We start from the raw sequence: 22,955 nt of genomic DNA, 5'->3' as shown, positions 1-22,955 counted from the left end.
TGCATTCCATATATTTATGGATATCTTTTTTAACTTAAAAATTATGAGAAAGACTCAATCCTTTTGGTTTAAATCCATTCTCCGTATTTGCCTGCAATTTGCAATATATATTGTTGCTTCTCACTTAGCATTTATGTGTACTGCAGTTATGAAATAATCTTTCATAATTACAACGTGTAATTAACTTTTCTATATCGTTTCGTTTTTCTGTGTGTGTGTGTGTTTATTACGTATTTATTTATTTTTGTATTATTCCTTAATGCTAGTAACTAGTAATTATTAATATATATTTAATACAGTATAATATTTTTATATAACCAGTATCTATTACACATTTTTATTATAACCTAACCAGTATAATCAATATCCAATACATATTTTAAAGAAAATACTTCAATATAAATAATCAAGAAAGTTCTATTACTTAATTTAATTTTTATATTTTCATACAATGAGCCATCAATAACTTTGACTCTTTTTTTTGTAAAATTTTAAGTCCTTTTTAAACATGAACGTTTATAATTAAACAAACACACAATTGTCCTGTTGAAGTATCCACAAAATGGTTTGAGTCAGATGATTGTAAAGAAGTTTATATATATATATATATATATATATGGGCTTACTTACTCAAAATATTAATATTAATGAAGTATCTAAATAAATTATTGGTGTCAAAAGACTTATTTTTGTTATTTAAAAAAAAAAAAACATTTAAAAATAAACAAAAATTTCATATCTTTCGATTTGATAAGTTTGTTAGTGGATCTCCCGCGATTAATCTGTGGACTCAAGTGTTCTTTTATAATAATAATAATAATAATTAAATTTCAAAAAATGTAAACAAAAAATAAAGAAATGAGCTTAATTTATTAATCACAGCTTTTTATTTTGAAGTAGAACCTACTTTGGAGGGATCAATCGACTGTGAGATACGGTGATTGATTCATTCCATTCAATCTAATACCCTTGGAGGGTAATGGATGGCAATGCTGTAGCTAATGAAGTCCTAACTGAGGCTCGGCTATTGCTGTTACCCTCCTGCCATGATCAGAGCTTTAATAGCCCAATAACACCTTATTCCTACACTGTCCTCTACAGATAACGGGGAAGATAAAAAGCATTCTTGCTTAGCCCCTTTAAGCCACTCCTTATAAGGACTATAAGGATAAGGTTCTACTTTGTATTTAATTATATTTAAGTATATATATTTCAGGTTATTATATTATAAATCCACTTATATTAAGGAGCGTAAATTTAAATTCTAAAACTTTTATCTTCTGATACATTCGAATTTAAAAAAATATAAAAATTCTTGAACATTAAAATTTATTTAGACATTTTTATAAACAAAATTTAATAAGAAATACAATTAGAAATATTTCATTATATATATTATTTTTTAATTTAAATAAATCTTTATTTATATTTTTTTTTGGTGTTTCATCCCCCACCATCCATAAACCTACATCTTTGTGATATATAATTTTCGATTTTTATTCCAGTAGAGAAGTGCAAACATTTCCTACCAGTCGATAAAAGAGAGGATAAGGAGACAAAAATATATTTATTACAAAGCAAAATTTCTTCAACCTTCTTGCACTGGTTACAGGCAATTCATCGCATACTGCCTTGACCGTTTACCTTAGAATTTGGAGAGCGTGCTTGTGTTCGGAGGAGGAGGAGGAGGAGGCTGCATGTACTCAAAGGTTCTTTATGATTGATGGGGAGTACATGTGAAAACTGCGTCGATTTACACTGGGCCTCTTCCGGATTTCCTTTTATTATTCACAGTCAGCATTTGCTGGTATGTGTAGCGTGTCTTGGGGGCTCGAATGATTGGGATGCAACGGATAGGCTTTTTTAGGTAAGAGATGACAAGCTGTGCTGACGTGAGAGGATGTAAAGACTGGGATGCGCAGGAATGTTTGATCTGCCAATCCGTACGATGGTCACGGAGAAAAAAAAATATCCAAAGCGATTTCACTTGGTGCATGGAGAAAATATTAAACTAATGTAATCCATCGTTTCCCCTATCTCTTTGGAACAGTTTCTTTAAAAGTTTGGTAGAAGGAGGGGAAACGGGGAAAAAAAAGAAGCTTTGCAGATATAAAAATACAACCGTGTTCAATGATAAAGAACTTTCTATAGAATTCACTTTGATTGAGTCTTTTTTTTTTTTTCGTTTGTGATTTGGATCAAATAATTCTGCATTATTGTCTTCATTGTTGAATAAAAAGTCGCAAATGTTTGTGTTCTTTATTCATGTGCGGCAATTCATTGACTAATATACAATTGTAATCCAAACGTATCGGGAATTTATTCTTAAACGATAGCGTCACAGCGAGTTTAACTCTCATCTTTTTTTTTTTCAATAGAACTGGACGTTCGCAGAAAGTAGGTGTCTCCAGTTATCTTTTCTGATATTTCCATGGAAAGATGGTAGCTTTACCGTCAGGTCCATTTAAAATTGGCAAACAAATCAAACTGGTACATTATAGGAGAAACAATCCAACCCATGCAATTAGAGCTAGTCTTGTCTCGCCCACTGTTAAAAGAGTGAGTCCAGTTATCTTTCCATGTTTGTAAATAGGACTGAAAATTCGAGTGATATCGTATGTCATCTAAGCAATTGCAGTTGAATTCATAGGTTGTTCAAGGTAACCTTTCAATTTGAATTTTATTTTAAAATAAAAAAAGTCCGCAGGTATAGGCAAACAAGTAGGGAGGTAAAAGTGATTGATTTGTTTTCCCCAGAAACTGGAAAATGAAGGTAGGATGAGCGGGCGCATTGTCATGATTGTGAAACAAGTCTGCACTTTTCCGTTTTGACAGTCCAGAGAGGCTTGCTTGTTCATTAACTCAAGGAGAATCATTCTTTTCGTTCTAACGAATGAAGCCACTAATGAGGATAATATTCGCGAGATATTGATGAATAACCAGAACGTTTAGCATCTGTAGTGCTTTCTGGACTATCCTAAAATGTTTGTGCTATTTTAAATGCTAGTTTTTACTCATGGCTTCATCACCTATGCGCCTGCCTTTCTTGTTTTAATCCTCACTCAGGTACGAGCAAAGTTTGTTCTTGAAGTATCTTCACAACTCAACAGTCTTTAACATACAAGCAGACTTTTGCAAACTTTATTTGCTTACACTTAGATTAGGATTAAATATAATTTCTTGTCAAATATAATGTACTTTATAAAACCTGTCTGCTTAATTTCGCACAAAATCTTTGTTCTTAATAACCCGTCGCGAATGTAAGTAAAAAATAAATTATCTTAAACAACCTTAAAAACCAAAAAAAAAATTTTACAATGGTCAAGAACATTAATTCAATTACAGTACTCATAATCGGCGCTAGTTTTCGGATAAATGGCTCGCCCTCTAGCGATCATTTCTGGAAACTGTTCGATTGTAAAGCGCATGTATTATTCACATAATGGATATGTTACTTAATATTATATATTTATAAATAATACTCACCTTTGTATAAAATTTGATGTAGCTGACTTGTCAGCAGCCTCAACTCCATGTTTGACGTCTCACCAATCTAAAAAGGAAAGAAAATATTTGTCCGTGTTTTATTGTCTTCATTAGGATGCAAAAAGTACAAAAAAAAAGAGAAAGAAATGCACCAAGAAAGAAGTTGGATAACTGCACGTTGTACAGGAGATGGGAGGGGGGGGGGTGAGGAGAAAGAATTTACCTGAATCATAAGGGCTATTCCAACCAATCCCTGAGACATAAGAGATGCTTGTGTCATGTTACTGTACAAATCGGAATTGTAACCGTAGATTTGGACCTAAAATTCAAAAATTATTCATTTTATACCATTTTAAATTATTGTTTTCAACATTTTAAAAGTATCAAATTATTAACATTTCATCGTCAAATTTTTTTCATACGACTCGAAAATTGTATCATTAACTATGTTGGTTATTCTTCTTTAAACAGTTAAATTTAATAATCGATCTGTTTGGACATTAAAAATGAGAGAAAGATATTTCACAACAAGATCCGCATTTCCTTTTCTTTTTAAAGAACTGTACATTCGACTACGATCCGAATCTTCAAAATTAAGAAGTTAATTCTGAAGACTGTAATGCGCTGACTTAGAAAAATGGCGTTTTTTTTTTTTAATTCTTTCAAAGAATAAGCTTATTATATAAAATTCTTCATTGTTAGTTACTATTGAAAGAGTGGGGGAGTAGTAGTACCAAATGGAATGTCCACAAATTCAGACATTGTACATTTCTAAAGGTAGGCTTCAATTTAATTTATATTCTTTGTTGTTCGGAGGGGTGTAGCATCCATAAATGCAACACCACCATTCTTGTTGTTGTGCATTCCAAGTGCGGTATAAATTTTACTGTGAATACTTTACAAAACCGAAAAAAAACTTAAACAAAATTGCGGCACAGGACACAAACATATAAAGACATTCGTCGGGTTTCTAAGAACAAAGTGGACTTGAACTTTAAGAGGAAAAAACTTCTGGAACTTAATTTTTCCTTTGAAGCAAACGACATGTAACTACGACTTCGCGTAGAGTAAAAAAGGAAAAAAAAAAATAGGAAGAATACAAAATCCTCCGCATTATTTAAGAAACAGACGAAGGAAGAAAATAAGTATTTTTTGTGTGGAAACTACAACCATTCGAAAGAACTGTTTGCGACAAAAGAAGCAACACTATATTGCTGAATGTTGAATTTTAATGTATTTTACGGAAAGTTTTGTGTCATTTGGTCTAGAAATGGTAGAAAGTAGATGGTGTCTGAGGAAAATTAAATATTTGAAAAAAAAAATTGTGAATTATACTACAGGTTTTGGACTTTGGACTTTTGCTTTTTTTTTGCTTCTGTGCTGAAAAGACATATTTAAATTTCTAATGTTTGAGGGGTATTTTTATCCCCCCCCCCCGCTTAATACACTCTTTTTCGGCTGATGATGTTTACACCAAACTTTCTCAGATGAAGCTCTTTGTCAACGTTTTTGTCAAATTATGTTTAATCAATTCGTTTGATTACCCTTTTATGAATGAGTTCATTTGCATAAACGAGCAAAATCCTCCACTCAAAACAATAAACGCGGAACATTATTTGTTTGATGGGCGAAGCACTAATGCTTTTCATATTCCCCTTTGTCTGTGAGGGAAATTCTTTGAGTGGAGTGTTATAAGCTCTAGGCTCTCCCTGTGAGGGCATTGAGATTAACTGTGTTCAGCTGAGCATAAGATAGATTTAGGGTCTTTTATATTTATAGGTTTCCGATTCATTTTAGTTCGAAGCTTGTTTGATTAGCGGGTTTTGATGATTACTTGTCTTGGTGAAGAACGTTCCTGCTAGATCATGGAGAAGGGAGGAGATATGAGAATGTTAACTTCTCTTCTTATAAACCATGGGGCATCCAGAATCATCCTCAGACATTTGTTCTCTATCCTTTGCAGTTTTTGAATATTTGTATTCGAGGTATGACTTCATACAGAAGATGCGTGATGACTGGGTGTATTACCATCTTATATATATATATATTAGGGTTACCAAGTAATTTTATAAGCTTGGTTATTTAACTCCTAATCCCAAGTATGCAAACAATTAAGTTTGCGCCTGAAACATAGTTTAAGTCTAAATATGGTACATTATGGCAAAATACTAAGAATAGTGATCAGAGCTTTAACCACCTTTACAATGAGTTGCCCTGGTGTTGTACCATCTTTAGACTTGAACTATGTTTCAGGCGCAAACTTAATTGTTTGCATACTTGGGATTAGGAGTTAAATAACCAAGCTTATAAAATTACTTGGTAACCCTAATATACAGTACCCCCAAGTTAAAAAATTAATTACATATATATATATAAGCCGAAATTTGAAACGTTTTTTGTCTCCGGCTTACCAGCTCCGAACTCGAGGGGTTAGGCGCCGGTGAGGGGGGGCAGAGCCCCCTAGTATATATATAAGTAGTTTGTTACGTTACGTATTTCCAGCTTGCTTCTGCTGTTGATCATGGGGTAGAGTTGCGCGATTGCTTTAGATGTCTTCGAGCCAATGTGTTTTATGTGATTGCTGAAATGAAGTTTTTTTGTCAAGCAGCACCCCGAGGTATTTAATTTCAGTCTGCCATGGAATCTTGACTCCTAAAAGGTGTATGTCTTTCTGCTCTGGACCTTCTTGTTGGAAAACATTATAGCTGTACGTTTTTTTTGGGGGGGAGGGGGAGGGGGTTTACTTAAATCCTCCTTTTCTGTCTTGTTTATGTAATTTCATTTATTTTGATTTGCATAAATCTGTCTTTCAGGTAGGCATCAATCATTTTTATTATCTTGATTGGTAGGTTGAATTCTGTGAATTCAGTGTAGGTTGAATTATATAAAGCAGGCCCTGATGCCACACCTTGTCAAAAGCCTTTGTAACGTCTATGAAGACTGCAGCTGTGGAGGTTCCAATTGTAACCTTTTGTAATGTGCTCAACTAGTCTATGTATTGTACAGTATTATGGTCTTTATGGAATGCAAATTTCTGTTTTGGAAATTATTCCTAACTTGTCCGTTTCAGATTGAAGCCTTGTGAGAATAACTTTTTCCAGTGACCTTACCTAGACATGATAGAAGACGGATAGGTCTGTAGCGTTCTGGGAGTTGAGGGTTCTTTCCAGTCTTTTTGATACGGATGATGTCGGCAGTTTTCCAGATTGTGGGAAAGTGCTGAAATCTAAGAGTTGCGTTGATTATGTTGAAATGAATTATGGCTTTTCTGGATACTAATTTGATTAATCAGTTGGTGATGCCATCTAGCTCTGGAACCTTTTTTTTGTTGTTGTTCAGATGGGTTATAATACTCGTTATTTCTGCTGGAGAAGTAGGTGTGATAGGTTCTGAATTATCATTTTGTTATTATAAGGCTTGTTTGATCCAGCAGTGAATTTTGTAGATAAGGTTGATGTTTAAATTTTCGTAAGAGGGGGTTACATTGTGTTTCCAAGTTGTCTATTAGAGCTTCAGCTTTTTCTTTGTCTGTGTGGGCTGTTCTCTTCTTGGTCTGTATTAGGGGGAATAAGTTGCCTTTTATTGCGAAGAGATCTCAAGAATTTCCAGATGGAGTTGTCCTCTGGGTCTAAATTAGTCAATTTGGTTTCCCAGTCTTGGTTTCGGTGTTCTTGAAGAGATTCGCGGACTTGAATCTCTTTCGGACTTCGTTTTGTTTTTTGCTCTCATTAGGTCCATGATTTCCTCGGGGATCCGCCTGATCGGATGAAAGAGTGTAGTTTGGGTAATTGATTTTATTTTTTTTTTAATTTGATTGGTTAGGTTATTTATATCATAGTCTATCTCCTCTTTATTGTGAATAACAAGGGCAGGGCCGATGTGCTCTGGGAGAATTCTAGAGTTTGTCCCATGGTGTAAAGGAATACGGAGGAGTGAGTTGCTCGAGCCTACCGAGCTTACGCAGGATGGGGTTGTGGTCGGAAGACAGTCGTTTAGTGTTTGCAGCTGATACTGGTATCTAATGTTTCTGAGGATGACTATGTCAAGTACATTTGAGCTTCCGATTGGACTGTGATGGGTGGGCTCTGTAGGTTTGACTATAACTATAGAGTTTTGTGTTGAATAATTGTTTAATGTACTTTATTGTTGATTGTGGAGCTGAACCAAGCTGTTTGTTTGGCGTTGAAATCTCCAGCCATAATAATGGAGTCCGTAGAGCCCATAATTTAGGTATTAGCTGGCCTGAGATGTGTTTCATTTACTAAGACTATATCAAGATTGTATCTTTGAGTGAACTCTTGAAGTTACAGGAGTTTGTTGCTCGGTCCATTTGCGTTCCATGCAGTGATGATGAGGAAGTCAGGCTTGTATTTTCTTTTATTCATGATTGAGGGCTGTCAGAATTCAATGGGTGCCTTTCAGGAATCTTTTCGTGGAGGACGGCAAAGGATTTGTCATACTGAATTTCTGTAACATGGTAGCCAGCGAGGTAGTTAATACTGACGTTGGATTAGAGCTTATTTGTTCATGGGATGGAACAGGCTTAGTTCGTACAGCCTCGGCATACGTTTTGGTCACTGTTGCAGTTTGTTTCCCTTTCTGAGTTGTCGAATTGGAGATTATTTGGACAGAGAGGCGATCCACAAGGTTGCCTTGAGTGTCGCAGCTTTTGCTAACCCACGGTTCTTCTGATGTGCAATGCACCCCTTGTAGTTGGCGGGGTAAGGTCCTCCGCAGTTTGGGCATTTAGTTGGCGTGGATCTTGGTTTGGAGCATGTGATGGTCAGGTGGCCCTCTCCGCCTTTTAAACACCTTAAGTTGGCCTTGAATAGTTTTGGGGCATGACCAAATGTATGGCACTGCCCAGGTGATGACCTTTTCCTTAGCTGCTCAGTAGAAATTCTGAGGCCACAGATAGCAGTCAGTTCGTATATCTTTTTCTGCATCTTGTCAATCTCTACGAGTGCCAGTGGAATAAGCCAAGCCACTTAACTCACCTAAGCACCCTGCTCACTTTGACTGGGGGTCAGGCCCTGACTCATAAGGTCAGCAGTGATTTCTTCAGAGGTGACACCTTCGGTGACCTCACGAAGTATCACCTTCAAATTCTTTTCAGTGGGTAAAGCAAATGTGTGGTAAGGAAGACGTTTGCTGTCCATTAGCTTTGTCATTTGTCTGTAGTCAGTTACAGAGACTGGCTGGATTTCGATTCCTTCATCTAGGTTTTTGTCCCAGGAATATGAGATATTATGTTCCCTAAGGGCTGATGAGACGGTGGTCCATTTGTCCTTGTCCCTTAGTATAACAGGTGGAACCTTTACAGTGTTCCTCGGGACATCTGGTGTTGGTGAGTCTTCGTCCATCTGGTTTTCTGTAGTTCTGCGTCTTTTGTTTGAATGCTCCCTCCTTTGAGTGGTTTTGACAGGGGAATTTTGGTGACAGAACAGTAATGCATTCTCCTTGTGTTACCTCCTCCTCCTCCCCTCCATCCTGATCATTAGTTTAAGTGTACTGCTTTATAAAACCCTGCCACCCAGATTCAAGCTTGTCCATTACGAACATTACGAAAATCTCTAGGGGACTGCTCCTTATTAAGGATCCGGATCTGCTCATCACACATCCAACACTGGTCCTCATAGCAGTGGGACCTTACACGGCCATCAGATCTCTTGAATGTTTCATGAATAGGGGAAGACAGTAGGAATCAAACTGTGTTAACGCCAGTGCAATGTGAGTTCCTGAAAAACCTTGTATAAAATTCAATCAGGTACAGTCTAAGATAACACTTCCGATCTCCAAAATAATTCAGTCCCTAATAATCAATCAATTCAAAAAAATGATAACGCATAACGCTATTGTCAGGATGGGTGAAGCCCAAGTGCTTTTCATATTCCGCTTTGTCTGTAATGAAAGTTATGTGGGAAAGGGAGTTTTGTAAGCAGCTAAGCTCGCCCTCTGGGGGACAGTTGTGTTAGCTATGATCAGTTGAGGCAAAACATGTTCTTAAAAGAACTGGGCGATGGACTGAGTCTTTGACTCTTTATCCCGTCATCTGAATGAAGAAAATCTGTGTGGATGGAGTGTTATTGAGCTAAAAAGCTCTAGTCATGGCTGGGTAACGGCAATAGCCGAGCCTCAGTTAAAACTTCATTGGCTACAGCATTGCCATCCGCTACCCTGGAAGTCCTAAAAAGGACTTTTGGTTGTCTATACCGCCGCCAATCTCTGGGGAAAAACAATTGACAATTATGTCTTTAGGGGTGAAGCAAGATGCTTTTCACATTCCCCGCTATCTGTTGTGGTTACAGTGAAGGTAAAATTTATGAGCAGATTGCTCGCCCTGAATGGGCATGGAGATTATGCATCACTAAAGGAGGCTAATATAGCTTTTGGTCTTCTATATTTGAATATGTCCGTTGGATCGTATGCTGCAGCTTGCTGAACCAAATCGTTGGGATGTGTGGACTTCTTTAGTAAAAACTTGGTTGCTAAGGATTGTAGAAAAGAGAAAATATAGGGAATATTTGTGTCTCTGTGGAGGGGCAAAACAACTAGTAACTAGTAACATTACTGGCTTAACGGGTGAAGCAAAAGCTTTTCGTATTCCCGGCTATCTTAATAGAGACTGTGAGTAGAAAGAGTTTATGAGCTATATTGCTCGCCCTGAGTGGGCTAGGAGATTAATCCTCAATGAGGGGGTTGAGGATGGCTTTAGGTCTTTTGTGCTTAGAATAGTCCATTGCATCATAGTCAGCGGCCAGTTGGATCAGTCTGTTAGGATGCACAGTTGCTTTTGAAAAGAATTTGGTTGCTATAGTCCGCATGAAGGTGTAAATATAGGGGACCTCCGTGTCGCGGTGCAGTTGGACAGTTCGGATGAACCATGGGGCGCCCAGGATCATTCTAAGACACTTGTTCTGAATACGTTGCAATTTAATGATATTTGAGTTTGAAGTATGGCTCCAGGCCGGTGAGGCATAGGTGAGTATTGGACGAACCATCAGTTTGTATATGAGAAGTTTGATTCTGGTGCTCAGCTTACTGTTTCTGTTTATTAGCGGATAGAGCTGGGCTATGGTTTTGGATGTGTTTGGACAGAGAGTCTTGATATGGAAGTTGAAAGTCAGTTTACTGTCCATTACTACACCGAGATACTTGATCTCTGTTTTCCACTGAATTTTTGTGTTAAAGAGGAGAATATCTTCTTTGGGAAGCACTGATCTTCTAGAGAATAAGACGGCTATGCTCTTCTGAGGATTCACCTGGAGTCGCCATTTGGCAAAATATTGTCAAAATATTGGCAAAATACAGGGGCAAAACAACAATATATATCAGGAAGTTAAATTCATCATAACTGAATTTATGATGGGTGTATAAGAAATTACTAAATTATAATACTAAACCTCGTTTTATAGTCAATCTAATAGACAATATTATATGTACACTTAAATTTTATAGGAAAATATAGAAAATCTTAAACATTTTGAAATTTGAAATTTATGTGAATATAATCTTCGGCATTTGACTTTTCGTCTTCAATCCATTCGTTCCTCAGTATGGGTGGAGCATCCTGATTAGTGATCACGTCAGAATAATGAAGATGGTACGTCTTTCCTCTTCTGCATCTCCTAAGAGTAATGCTATATTTATGCCTGTAGATCTCTGTGTTCACGGGCAGGTTTGTCTGTTTTAAGAGACGAAAAACCAACGTTTCCCGGAGAGAAATCCTCAGTATGAGACCGGCTGACTCACCTTTAGTCGAAAGAGACCAGATTCCTCACTTCATATATAGGATTCGAATCCATGTAATTTCGACCAAAGGGTCGTCTATATGACTTGAGCTAAAGAGGCTCTCTAGCAGTGATCTTGGTGTTATTTAAATAGTCAAAATCAAGGCAGTCAACTGAACTCTGATGCCGAAGATTATAATCTCATATGGTCTCTAGGCATTTTTGAAAATATAAAGTTTCTTTCTATTTAGTTATAAAATATGGATGGATCCATAATATTCCCCATTGAGGTTTACACAAACTCTATTTCTACACGTATGCACATAAAAAATAGCAATTGACATATTTTTAAAATTTCGTAGATTTCACATAACTACCGACAGATAGCGCTACTAGTCGCGATATAAGTGTTGCATATGGCGGTGTAATCACAACAATTAACATCCAGCACAAGTATTGTTGAAAGGTAACCAATTAAGTTTAACACTTTTCCTGATGTAAAATGTCCCAAAGGTGTTATATATCTCAGTTTATTAAATATTTTTTTTTATATCTCAACAAACTTCTCAGCAAACTGTCATGTTCTCTTCTCTTTCCATCACCAGCACTGACACACGTCATGAATCATGACCTCTTTTGCCGTGTGAACTTTCGTTGACTTCACTTTAGTGTGGCAGAGATTTAACCTGCGCGTTAAGTACATTTTATTGTCCCCTAGTGATGTAAAAGGGTTATTAATAATTTCAAGTGCTCAGTTTCCGTACACTTCAGTAAAAGCCTGCAGCACATTAGTCAAATAAACAAAAGTAAAAGAGATTTATCGCTACTTTGAATGATGAGATGGTTTCCCTGTAGCGAAGGTCGACAAATCTGTCCGCCACTACCTTCTACGAGAGGTTATATATTTGCACAAAATGAAGACCCACAGATCACGGAAGAACATTAACTTGTATCTAATTGTCCCTTAGAGACTTCTCTGAGCCTGTGACAGAATGATTAAATAGACCTGCTAGTACTTGAAAGATAATTATTCCCTTTCCATTTGTTGATTGTGAAAATGACGAAGTTGGAAAAGGGATTAGAAGTGTAAAAATAAACGCATTTTAAAGTTACGAAAATGTGATACGAGATGGAATCATTAAAATCCAAGAGATAGAAAAGTCCCATTCAATATTCCATGAGATTTATTTTCCCCAATAAACTATTTTCAGTGCGAAGAACTTATGAATATCTGCATAGAAAACGTGCATTAATTAGCTATTCCTTTGAGGGATTCCATGATATGCTCCCTTTGATTAGATAAAGACTTGGTTAGAAATAAGGAACATTTCTCTGAAATAAAAAAGGATAAACTACTGAAAATAAGTTACCCATTCTCTACGAAACGAGCACGGAAGAACCCCGGATAATTCAGATTTTTCATGACCTAAACAGACCAACCAACCTAATAACACACTTATTAAAACCAGATACTGGAGTGTAATTAATGTATAGGCTCACAAGTGGCCTGAGGGAAGAACACAAATTACGTATGATCTAATAGATCTGTGTGTGTGTGTGTGAGAGAGAGAGAGAGAGAGAGAGAGAAAGGAGGTATTAATTAAATTAAAATGGATTTAAATTATGAATAAATAAGAAACTTTGATGCTGAAGTATTTGGAATCTAGATTCAGGAATCTTAAATACTGAACAAGCCGTCTTGGTTTGTTAAGTGTTTTAGCGTATCTTTTCTCCAACCAATGGGCTGCTGCGGGTTCAAATCCCGCTGTGGACATAGATGCGTGTAATTGTCTTTAGGTGAGGTGGTAGACGAATTTTATTGTCCGGTGTGATATCACCATTCCACGTAGTGGATGGTCTGAATGGGATCGAAAAAGGTCCATGTTTGATTTCTAAAGTAGGATTACCAGATTATGTAAAAAATAAATAAAATACTAATATATAAAATTAATTAATAACAAGAGAAGAAATCGTGGGTTGGAGCTGAAAGGGAAAAAAACTGTTAGGGCTTGGGTATCATAATTTGGAATTAGGGTTTTAACAAAAGGTTATGCGCGTTGGATTTGTCTTCTTTCCCACATAATAATAATAATAATAATAATATTTTTTTAAACTGTCATAACATTTTATTTATCATCCTACAGGGAAAAAAAAAAATAATAATAATAATACCGCCATTATCAAGTGGCTAAAATAATTCATTGGCATGTATGCAAAAAATATGGCTTTCCTACTTCTGATAACTGGTGGCAGCATGAAATAGAGACAGTATTGGAAAACGAAACAGCAAAACTTCTCTGGCACTTTACAATACAAACTGATCGGCATTTGGAACACAATAGACCTGACATCACAATTATCGAATATCGACAGGTTTGGATTATCGATATCGCAGTACTCAGTGATAACAACATTAACAACAAAGAACTGGAAAAAAAATCGAAGTTGCCGACTGTGGCTTAAACACAACAAAATCATCCCAATTGTTATCGGTGCAATTTCAAAGAAGCTGTCCAACTATTTACAGCAATTAAACATCAAGGAAATGACCCCATATGACCTACAAAAAAAAAAGCATTACTTGGAACAGTCCATATTTTACGACGTTACCGGACGGACTATTCTTAGATTCTTGGGCAGAATCTGAATTGTTCTGAATCACCAGTAAAATTATTATTTAAATGATATCCTGTGTTGACTGTGTATCAATTATGTGAATAAAGTAATAATAATAACCGAATTCTGTGTGTAGATTTAAACTCATCCACGAAGGCAGCATTGAAAATATTACAGACCATTTCATCGGAAGTACTCTATGAAGATAGTTGGACCACTGCATTCATAGACATCCCCAGTTTTCATTGATGGATCGTTCGCTGTTGTACGTAGAGCGTTAAGAGATTAATTACACTCTTAACAAGGCAAAGTCGTCTGATAGATGGACTCTTAATGGTTTTCTGTGACCAGCGGTCGCTAAGGCAGAATGGCACGCGGAGCTATATTGGGGAATGTAATATCTTCGAAATCGCGCAATCCCATAACTCTACGGCCTTCAATCTCGAAACACTCTGGGAACCAAAGCTCACCGTTCCATTTAATGTGATTTCCCTCGAGGCTTTTGGCAACGCTAACTTGGCCAAGCACTGATATAACGCACGAGATTTTCCTCTTTCTTCATAGTTGGCGAATTTGGCCCGGTGATTATCAAGGAATTAATACTTTGCTAGTACTGTATCTGATTGCACACATTTGTGGAACTTCAAGTGTGGCGGTGGATGATTTTTCAGGTATTCCCGAGAGACAGACAAACGTAGAGAGTGACAGATGAAATTCGTTGGGCCTGTATTGATGCGACCAAAACATCAACGTGGAATCTTAATTTGTAATTAGAGGTTGTATTTACATAATGGATTAGAGGGAGTGAATGAATATATTAGCTTAAAATGTTAAGGTTTATTTTATAAAAAGGACTTTTTTTAAATAAGGAATTGCTAGTCAAGTTTTCACCAAAGAATTCTGTGATAAGTATTTGATCACGGAGTGCCTTGTTGCCTTCTTCAAAAAACAGTAAAAAATGTAATGAAACCAATCGAGAGAGTTAATTACAATTTATTAGTTTTGCATCAACAGCCGGAGAATTTAACATTGTAAACCATATTTTGGTAAGCCCATAGAAGATAATAGTAAGAAATGAATAGAAGATAAGAGAGAGAGAGATCACCATTAATTTCCAGAATTAATATTTTAATAATTGATATAATTTTAATTAGCATTAACAATTATTATTATTCCATGAGCGTTAACGGTACATTTTTGTAAAAATATTAACATTAAATAGATAAAATCAATGGACTAGTGATAGTGAAAAGACTAGGGATTAATAGCAGTAAAAAAAACGAATGAGGACTAACTAATATTTAAAAAAAGACTAATATTAAGATTGGTCCCTTTCGTGTATTAAGTTATTAATAAGTTATCATATCATCTATTATCAATATTAGTTTGAAGTAAAGAGATAGTCAGAAGGCAAATGTAAATGGTATAAAAAAGATGCCTATTAATTATCAGAATGACACTGATAATTAACATTAATTGCTATGTTTAGTGTTCTACAAGCATTAACTGACTTCCACACTTTGTAGAAATCTGAACACGTTATACTGAAAAGATCGGGGATTAGCAATAGTAAACAAAAGAGGATGACGATTACATAATATTAAAAAAGAAAAATGTAATTCAAGTAAAATGTTCCTTATCAAAAGTCCGTGCAGAATAACGATTTGTAGTTGAAGGAACGTTAAGAATAATTCTAGAAATTTTTTAAAAACTTGAAAGATCGAAAAATTACAAGTTAAAATTAGAAAAATTAAAAAATTATAAGTTGAAATTTGAAAAATCGAAAAATTTTAAGTTTTAATTTGAAAAATCGAAAAATTTTAAGTTGAAATTTGAAAAATCGAAAAATTTTAAGTTGAAATTTCAAAGAAATAATGTTCCAACGATTCTATAAAAATTTTATTCATATTTCCAGAAATACTATATCGTTGAAAAACTTTTCGAAAATTTGAATATAAACAAGAAAAACCCATTAACTTCAGTTTGTAAAGATCAATGCAAATAAACTGTAAGAAAATGAATGAATCGGAGATAGAGATGAAAAAAAAAAAAAAGGACAAAAAAATAAAGCAAGATAGAGAGGAAAAGGAATATAAAAAAGTCAAGTCAAATAAACAGAGAGCGCAGCAGGACCGATACTACGAAGAGTGAACGAAAGATAGATAAAAAGCACGAAACTACGCAGCGAAGGAAAGAGGATGAACGCGTCTAACGTTCATCCCGGAATCAGAGTTAGGGAAAAGCCTGTGTATAAAGTAGGCCATCCCCGATAGCATCTTGAAAGTTGCCTTCAAGGAAGGAAGCTATTTGTCCAAGGGAACTCGTACGCAAGCCGCTAATGTCCGTAGGACAACAATAAGCCAACGACCATGTCACGTGATTAATAGTTCGCCTTCGACACACACTCCAACAGGGTTGGGGCGCTTCATGGTTTAATCAATAAGGGAATAAACTACACTCCGTCGAGGTAGCACATCCACTCACTATTTTTTTTTTTTTGGGTGTTGTTATTTGCTTTCAACATTGATGAGTCGTTCGGGAAAAAAAAAAAATAATAAAAATAATAATCATTGGTTAGGATATATATTTGTGCGTTATACCTACACTCACTGTACACTGTTAATCATTGGGCGACAATTAACTTCCTCGTTGAAGTGTGCATATTAAAGTTGAACGTAAAAAAAAAAAACCCTGTTTACTACATTAATGTTTAATGCAACGCTGAGTTTCTGGTGACCCGTTTTCAAAGCTCTTTTACAGTCATGGATTTTATACAGACTTTAAAATATGAGAGGGCAAACACACCACATCATTATCGTATTCTGCACGTAATGAGTGCTACAAAAGGAACCTGCTAGACAGCTGAATGAGGATATCACATGATTAATAGAAGCCACTAGAAACGAGAAGCGTTGTCGAAATGGTAATTCTAAGACTCGTGTAATTATACTTCATGAGTCAGCCAGGGCGACTGTGATAGATCTCCATCCTGCCACCGTATCTTACGTGATTATTATTCAACTCTCTTCCTGTGTGCAGAAAATCAAATAAATTTTCCTATTTATTTCTGAGATATTTCTTCACGGCTGTTCTACTTGGATCGTTTTCCTACTTGACTAGAAAGTACTGCTCCCCCCCCCCCCCCCAGTAAGCCCATTGAGTATCTCAAGTGTACCAATAGGATTACGATCGATATCGGTAAATTCCACAAGATTTTCTCTTTGTACTATTTACATATCCGTTTCATAGGCCTCAGTGGCCACTGCTTTGAGTAGGTTGTCAGTTTCGATCAGTAAATAAAATCAAGTTTTGATATTCAAAATCATCGCCTAGAAATATTTAGTTACGAGGTGAATTTCTAGTCGAAGAAAAAGCTAATCATTCCACTCAACATTGGAAGCAAATATCAGAATAATTGTTTATCTTTTAATCCATGCCTTTACAATTATAATATAGCAAATAACAGAAAAGTCGCTAAAAATGCAAGCCAAATTATAAACCATGAAAATTGTCAAAAAAATCAACAATAATAAATCGTATCAAAACATGTTAAGAATAATTCGAAAAACGATTAATATTAATATTATATTTTTTAGCATATGTTCAGCAATAACAGCTCTGGCACATCAACATTAGCCCTGTTTAAAAAGACAAACAATAAATAACAGTTAGGGAATACGAACATTTAACAATTGTTTAAAAGCATGAGCATTAACAATTGTAAATGTTGAATTTTAACAATTGTTTAAAGAAATTGAGCATTAACAATTATAAATGTTAAATTTTAACAATTGTTTAAAGAAATTGAGCATTAACAATTATAAATGTTAAATTTTAACAATTGTTTAAAGAAATTGAGCATTAACTGTTGCAAATTTCATTTCGTGATATGAAATTTCATTGTTTCATTATTGAAACAATGAAATCAACAAGTACATTTGTTGTGAATGCATTGTTTCAAGAATCATTAATTGTAAAATTTCTCTACAGCTAAGCATTGTTTCAAATTCTACTTGAATTTATTACGATTATTATTGCAAGATTTATTTATTTTGTTCAATTAGTTCGTATGTTTTCCCCACATCCAAGCAACATTCATAAGCACTACAGTTATGGCATTGTTAAGATAACCGCAAAGAGTATTTCTTTTTTATTATTATTATTTAAGTAAGTATCGCATTAAAATTAACACACACACACATTAATTTGCATGCCGCAATTGTTTTGTAACCTCAAGTTCTTAGAAATATGCACTCCTCGCAAACACTTAAATTCTATACGCTATGAACAAATAATAATAAAAAAACTTCATTCAACTAAGCGAACAGTTTTGCGATTTTCTTAAGACGCATTCTTGACCCTTTTTTTTTTTTTACTTATCATCAACTGCATTAAGAGATCACCAAAGTCCTTCCTTCCCCCAGAAATTGCGTTAATGTTGTTACCTTAGGAACCAAAGCCACTACATAAACAAACCTGCTTATGACTTCTTTCTACCTTTAAATCTTTTTTTTTTTTTTTTGCTTTTCTCTAGAAAAGTCTTAATGGAAAGACATGCAAATGAAAAGATTCATTTGCAAGCGATGTATTGAGGATGCTTTTAAGTTTGAAGGGGGAAAGACGGGGGATCGGAATTGGCGCGCGATGAAAATAAAATTAAAAAAATGTTGTTGACAGTTACTAATAACATTCGAGTATTTAAAGTTCGTTGGAATAATCATCCTAACTCTAATTCTTTTTTTTTTCTATTGATTTAATCCCTACTTACCTCTGCAGGGAAAGTGTGCGATGCTACTTTATGTTCCGAGCCATGGCTGTCTGTACGTCCAAAGTGGAGATGAATTTCATGTAGTCTGTAACTATACGATAAAGGACCACCACTGATATTCACTACTGCCGCCTGGTGACGAGTATCAACACGAAAAACAACCCCATGTCCTGTATTAGATATAACCCCATTTACCTGCAAAATAGTAATGAATATATCGTATGGATAAAAAGAGTGCATTATTATTATTATTTGAAATATTAAATATTATCAGCTATGATTTCGATAAGGTCGTTAGGGGGACTACTCCTTCAAGTCAATTCTTTTTTTCTATTAACAAATACTGAGTCATAGACTAGAACTTTTTTCTAATCCTTTCTTCGACCAGTGTCCGAGTTAGTCGATCTATGTCACGGTAAGTAGGCTTTGTCTTCCCTGTAGCTCTGGATTTTTAATCCTGCAACTTAAGAACATAGGCTACTGAACTCATACTATTTGGAACAATAATATACAGTGAAAAGGAAAGATTAGCAAAACAAGTGTTCTCTGCCAGGTTGGCAGGAAAACGACCCAGAGGAAGACCAAGATATACGTGGATTGATCGTGCAAAGTGCCTTAGACGATAGAAATATAAGATCTGATAATGTTGGAGTCTTGACAAGTAACAGACTGATTTGGAGGAAAATCGTAGATAGGAAATGAATAATGATGTGCATTTTTCATGTAGTACTATCATATCCTGTACACCCCTTGAGGGTACATGGCAGGAATTTGATGATGATGATAATATACAGTGTTAGGGACCACAAAATGGCAGCATTTGGCTGCTATCTCTCCCCTTTACCAGATGCCATTAAAAATCATAGATAGTCATAAGCCAGCTATCGGGATTAACAAAGAGTGGAAACTGATTGCCATCCAGTTTCCAAAAGTTAATTATGGGGTGAACGTGCACGCTTACTCCTTTGGGGATTAAAAGGCATTAGCAGTTTTTTTCCTCGCTGAATTTCTTTGAAGAAAGTCAGAATAGCAAACTACAACATATTAGCAAGGACATAATTAATTATGTTTTAGATTTTTAAAATGATGGTGAAATTTATGTATATATTTTCCTTATGCAAGGTTATAAAGGAACCGAGTCACTGATACGCTGTCAAAAGTTCACATTTGGATTGTAACTGGCATAGTTTTTAAAGTTGTGCGATCAGAATATATATGCCAAGAGATAACGTTACAGCAAATGTAGGATTTTTTAAAAAAAAGACTGTTTTATTGTTTTAACATGGCTATTTCTGGAAAAAAAATAACAAAACACTTAGAACGAACTGAGAATTTGAATTATCGTCTTTAATTTGTAAAGCTGACTAACAAACATTGAATAGTTTAGTATTGAAAAGAAAATTATTTTAATTTTAAATAATTTTAAGGAAAATTATTTCAATTTTTAAAGATTAATCCAAGAATCGTCCATTGCTGTGACGATATGTTATTCATGCGAAACATTACAGAGATTTTCTGTAATTAGATGTTTCTCAAAAGGTACTAGATTTTTTTGTTTTGTACGTCCGTGCGCATATCATCCCTCCTATTATATCTAAGCTAGATTTTATTAAAATTCAGTGATTGCAATTAAAAAAAAAAAGAAAATCTCAGCAAAATTGTGCAAAACAAATTACTCTTCTGCATAAACTCTAAACGGCATCTGCATTCAATTGTTTTGACAATGCTGACGTCACAATTAAGAATGATATTATGAAAAATGTACTTTTCATGAATTAACATGCAAATCAACATAAATTTTTTTTTACACAACATTCAAATTTATCATCATTTCTCTCATATCCCGGGATTATTGATATCCGATCGTGCTGCCATCTGCCGTTAGTAACCATATTCATTTAGTAATATATTTACCACTTAAAACGTGAAGTTGGAAAATAATGACGAATGAATGTTCAATAAGCAAAAGAAAAAAGCAGTGGATGGTAGTTTTCTGACGAAAGAGAAATATAAACGATTTGGTCTTGTGTAATAACTTGGAATTACGATAATAAAACAAATCCTAGATATAAGTAATAAATAATGAATGTGTACTAAAAGAGAACGTGGTGTTAGTGTGCTATTTTACAACAGTAGCCTCAAATGTGACCAAGAAATATAACCTTTACCAGCTTATTTCATTTTCTTGAGAACATTGCCTTACCTGAACAAAAAGATCAATACTGTCTTAACTGCACTTTAAGTGGGGAACTCATGAATCATACAGACAACTACAATAAACAGCGAGTTGTAAGTTAAATATATGTTTGCTCTTCCATTAGAAAGAACGAAGAAGAAAAAAAAACGTCTTCACATAAAAATGTTTGGTGGCCAACAATTTCTTTTAATTTGCGATAAAAATCAATACGTTAGGATTATGATTATTTTAATGGTTTAACCAAAGATAGAGGAGATTAAAGTAATCCAGTTAGCGAGAAAATATGGTGTAGTCGGGCAAAAAGAAAGACGTTGAACTGAAAAAATAAGGAAAAGTAGGGTGATAAAGAGAGAGAGAGAGAGAAACATGGCTAAAGGCGTTTTCATTTTTAATTTTCTTTCCTAAATTAGCACAAAAAAACCCCGAAAAACCTTTGCAGACTGATATCTTCCCTCTCAAAACCAAACCAACCAACCAAACCAAAAAAAAAAATCAGTTGATGTGGGTAACCCTCTCTTTAAAGTCTTCTTTTACAAGCAATCTCTTATCGCACGAGAGTTTAAATCGTGACACGTTTATTAGCTTGTATGTCTTGTTTTCTCTGTGGGAGTGTGTTCGTCGATAGAGCTGCCAATTCCTGAGAGTCCCTCGACAAAGCTGTAGCATATCTTACCTTACACGTCTCAACAAACCCCGTCGCAACTCCTCGCCACTTGTCACTTCTTTTCCGCGTTCCACCACAACACGAAATCGAAGAGAACGAAAAGTCTCCGTAGAGAACACGGATTTCGGCGAATAATACACACAGGTGTACTTTGCGAGTGCTGACGAAAGGTATACGACCGTGTAGAAACATTACGGATTGCATTTTAAGCCTTGTGCGGAGAGATTTTATCCGTCGTATTAACATGTTCTATTTTTAAATCAAAATTTTCCTGTAAAAATCCTATTTTACGTACATTTATCATCAGCTTTTATGACTTAAGACATCGCCCATGTTACATTGATTACGATATATCCCAAAATATGTACTGAAGACTTAAGAAAATCGACTTAAATATATGCAACTATCGACTGTTGATATGTTTTCTACACGGTCGTATTGATCTCAGAAACTAATCAATATATTCCAGTATGCAGCTTATAGTTTGGCGTGTTTTCGACCAATAATAATGTATTTTCACATTCGTATACGCCGAAAATGGTTTTATAATAAATTTCAAACTTCTAGTAATGTTATTGTGAATATCTATTATTGTATCAGTGCTTACCCTGTGCTTATCCACGTGTATATACCTCAGAAATGGATCATAAAGAATTAATGTCGGATCAATATCTACTGGTGACTGACGTCTACCTTTGCTGCATAAATTCCATTCTGGATTTAAAAGGCCCCAGAAATCCGGTCCTGAAAAAGAAATCAGAAAAATATTGTTTATGAAATTGGTGTCTAGTCAGTTGTAAATAATTTTATATTTATGCGGGGAGAAAAAAATACTTTGTCATTTATTTATATGAGTAGGCTGCGTCTAGAATTCTTTAAGTAAAATAAAGGTCGATAGTTGAAACATTAAAAGTAACATTTTCCAAGAATGAATGGGACACAATTGTTTAAATTGATATGTTTTTTTTTTTAATATTTATAGTTGAAGCTGTAAGCGCTCGTGACGTCATTCCGAAATGTACATCAGTATTAGTGCGCATGCACATGTTTTTTTTTTTTTATTGTTGTCTGGAAAACAATGGAATAACTAAAATGAAATCAACAATGGAAAATTAAATTGCATTTATTCTTAAGTGAAAAACGATGACATACATTAAACTACGCAACAATTGAAAATGAAACCATGTAAATTTCATTCTTGCGTCATAGACGTGATGCTAATTTACACATAAACTAAAATATTTAATGAAAATTTTGAAAATAATGTTTGAAAATGTTTAGCATTGAAAATTTAAAAAATAAGAATTAAAAAAACTTTTAAAACTCTTACATAAAACTGTAAATAAACAGATTAAAATGTTTATTTCCACATAGATTTCGTCTCGTATGCAATTTCTGACATGTTTAATGCCTCCATAGCTCATGATATTTCTTCTCGCTTCCCTATTTCGGGCTATCTATTTCGCACACACACACACACACACACACACACAC

The 22,955-nt window shown here is 34.9% G+C and overlaps 1 protein-coding gene across 1 annotated transcript in view; it reads right to left on the bottom strand.

Moving 5' to 3' along the window:
* LOC150092162 (carbonic anhydrase-related protein 10-like) overlaps positions 1-22,955 on the bottom strand; it is a 146,601-nt gene that overhangs the window by 29,236 nt on the left and 94,410 nt on the right. The window contains exons 2-5 of the mRNA XM_090415244.1: positions 22,069-22,205; positions 18,601-18,795; positions 3,710-3,805; positions 3,487-3,553 (exon numbers count right to left, since the gene is read on the bottom strand). Of these exons, the coding sequence (XP_090271370.1) occupies positions 3,487-3,553; positions 3,710-3,805; positions 18,601-18,795; positions 22,069-22,205 (495 nt within the window). The remainder of the gene's footprint in view (positions 1-3,486; positions 3,554-3,709; positions 3,806-18,600; positions 18,796-22,068; positions 22,206-22,955) is intronic.

The sequence above is a fragment of the Typopeltis vanoorti genome, unplaced genomic scaffold (genome assembly GCF_054136105.1).
Source record: "Typopeltis vanoorti isolate ZY-2024b unplaced genomic scaffold, IOZ_Tvanoo_1.0 HiC_scaffold_24, whole genome shotgun sequence".
Classification (NCBI taxonomy): Eukaryota; Metazoa; Arthropoda; class Arachnida; order Uropygi; family Thelyphonidae; genus Typopeltis; species Typopeltis vanoorti.
Note: the sequence above shows the minus strand (reverse complement) of the source record. Positions and strands in the feature narration are given on the sequence as shown.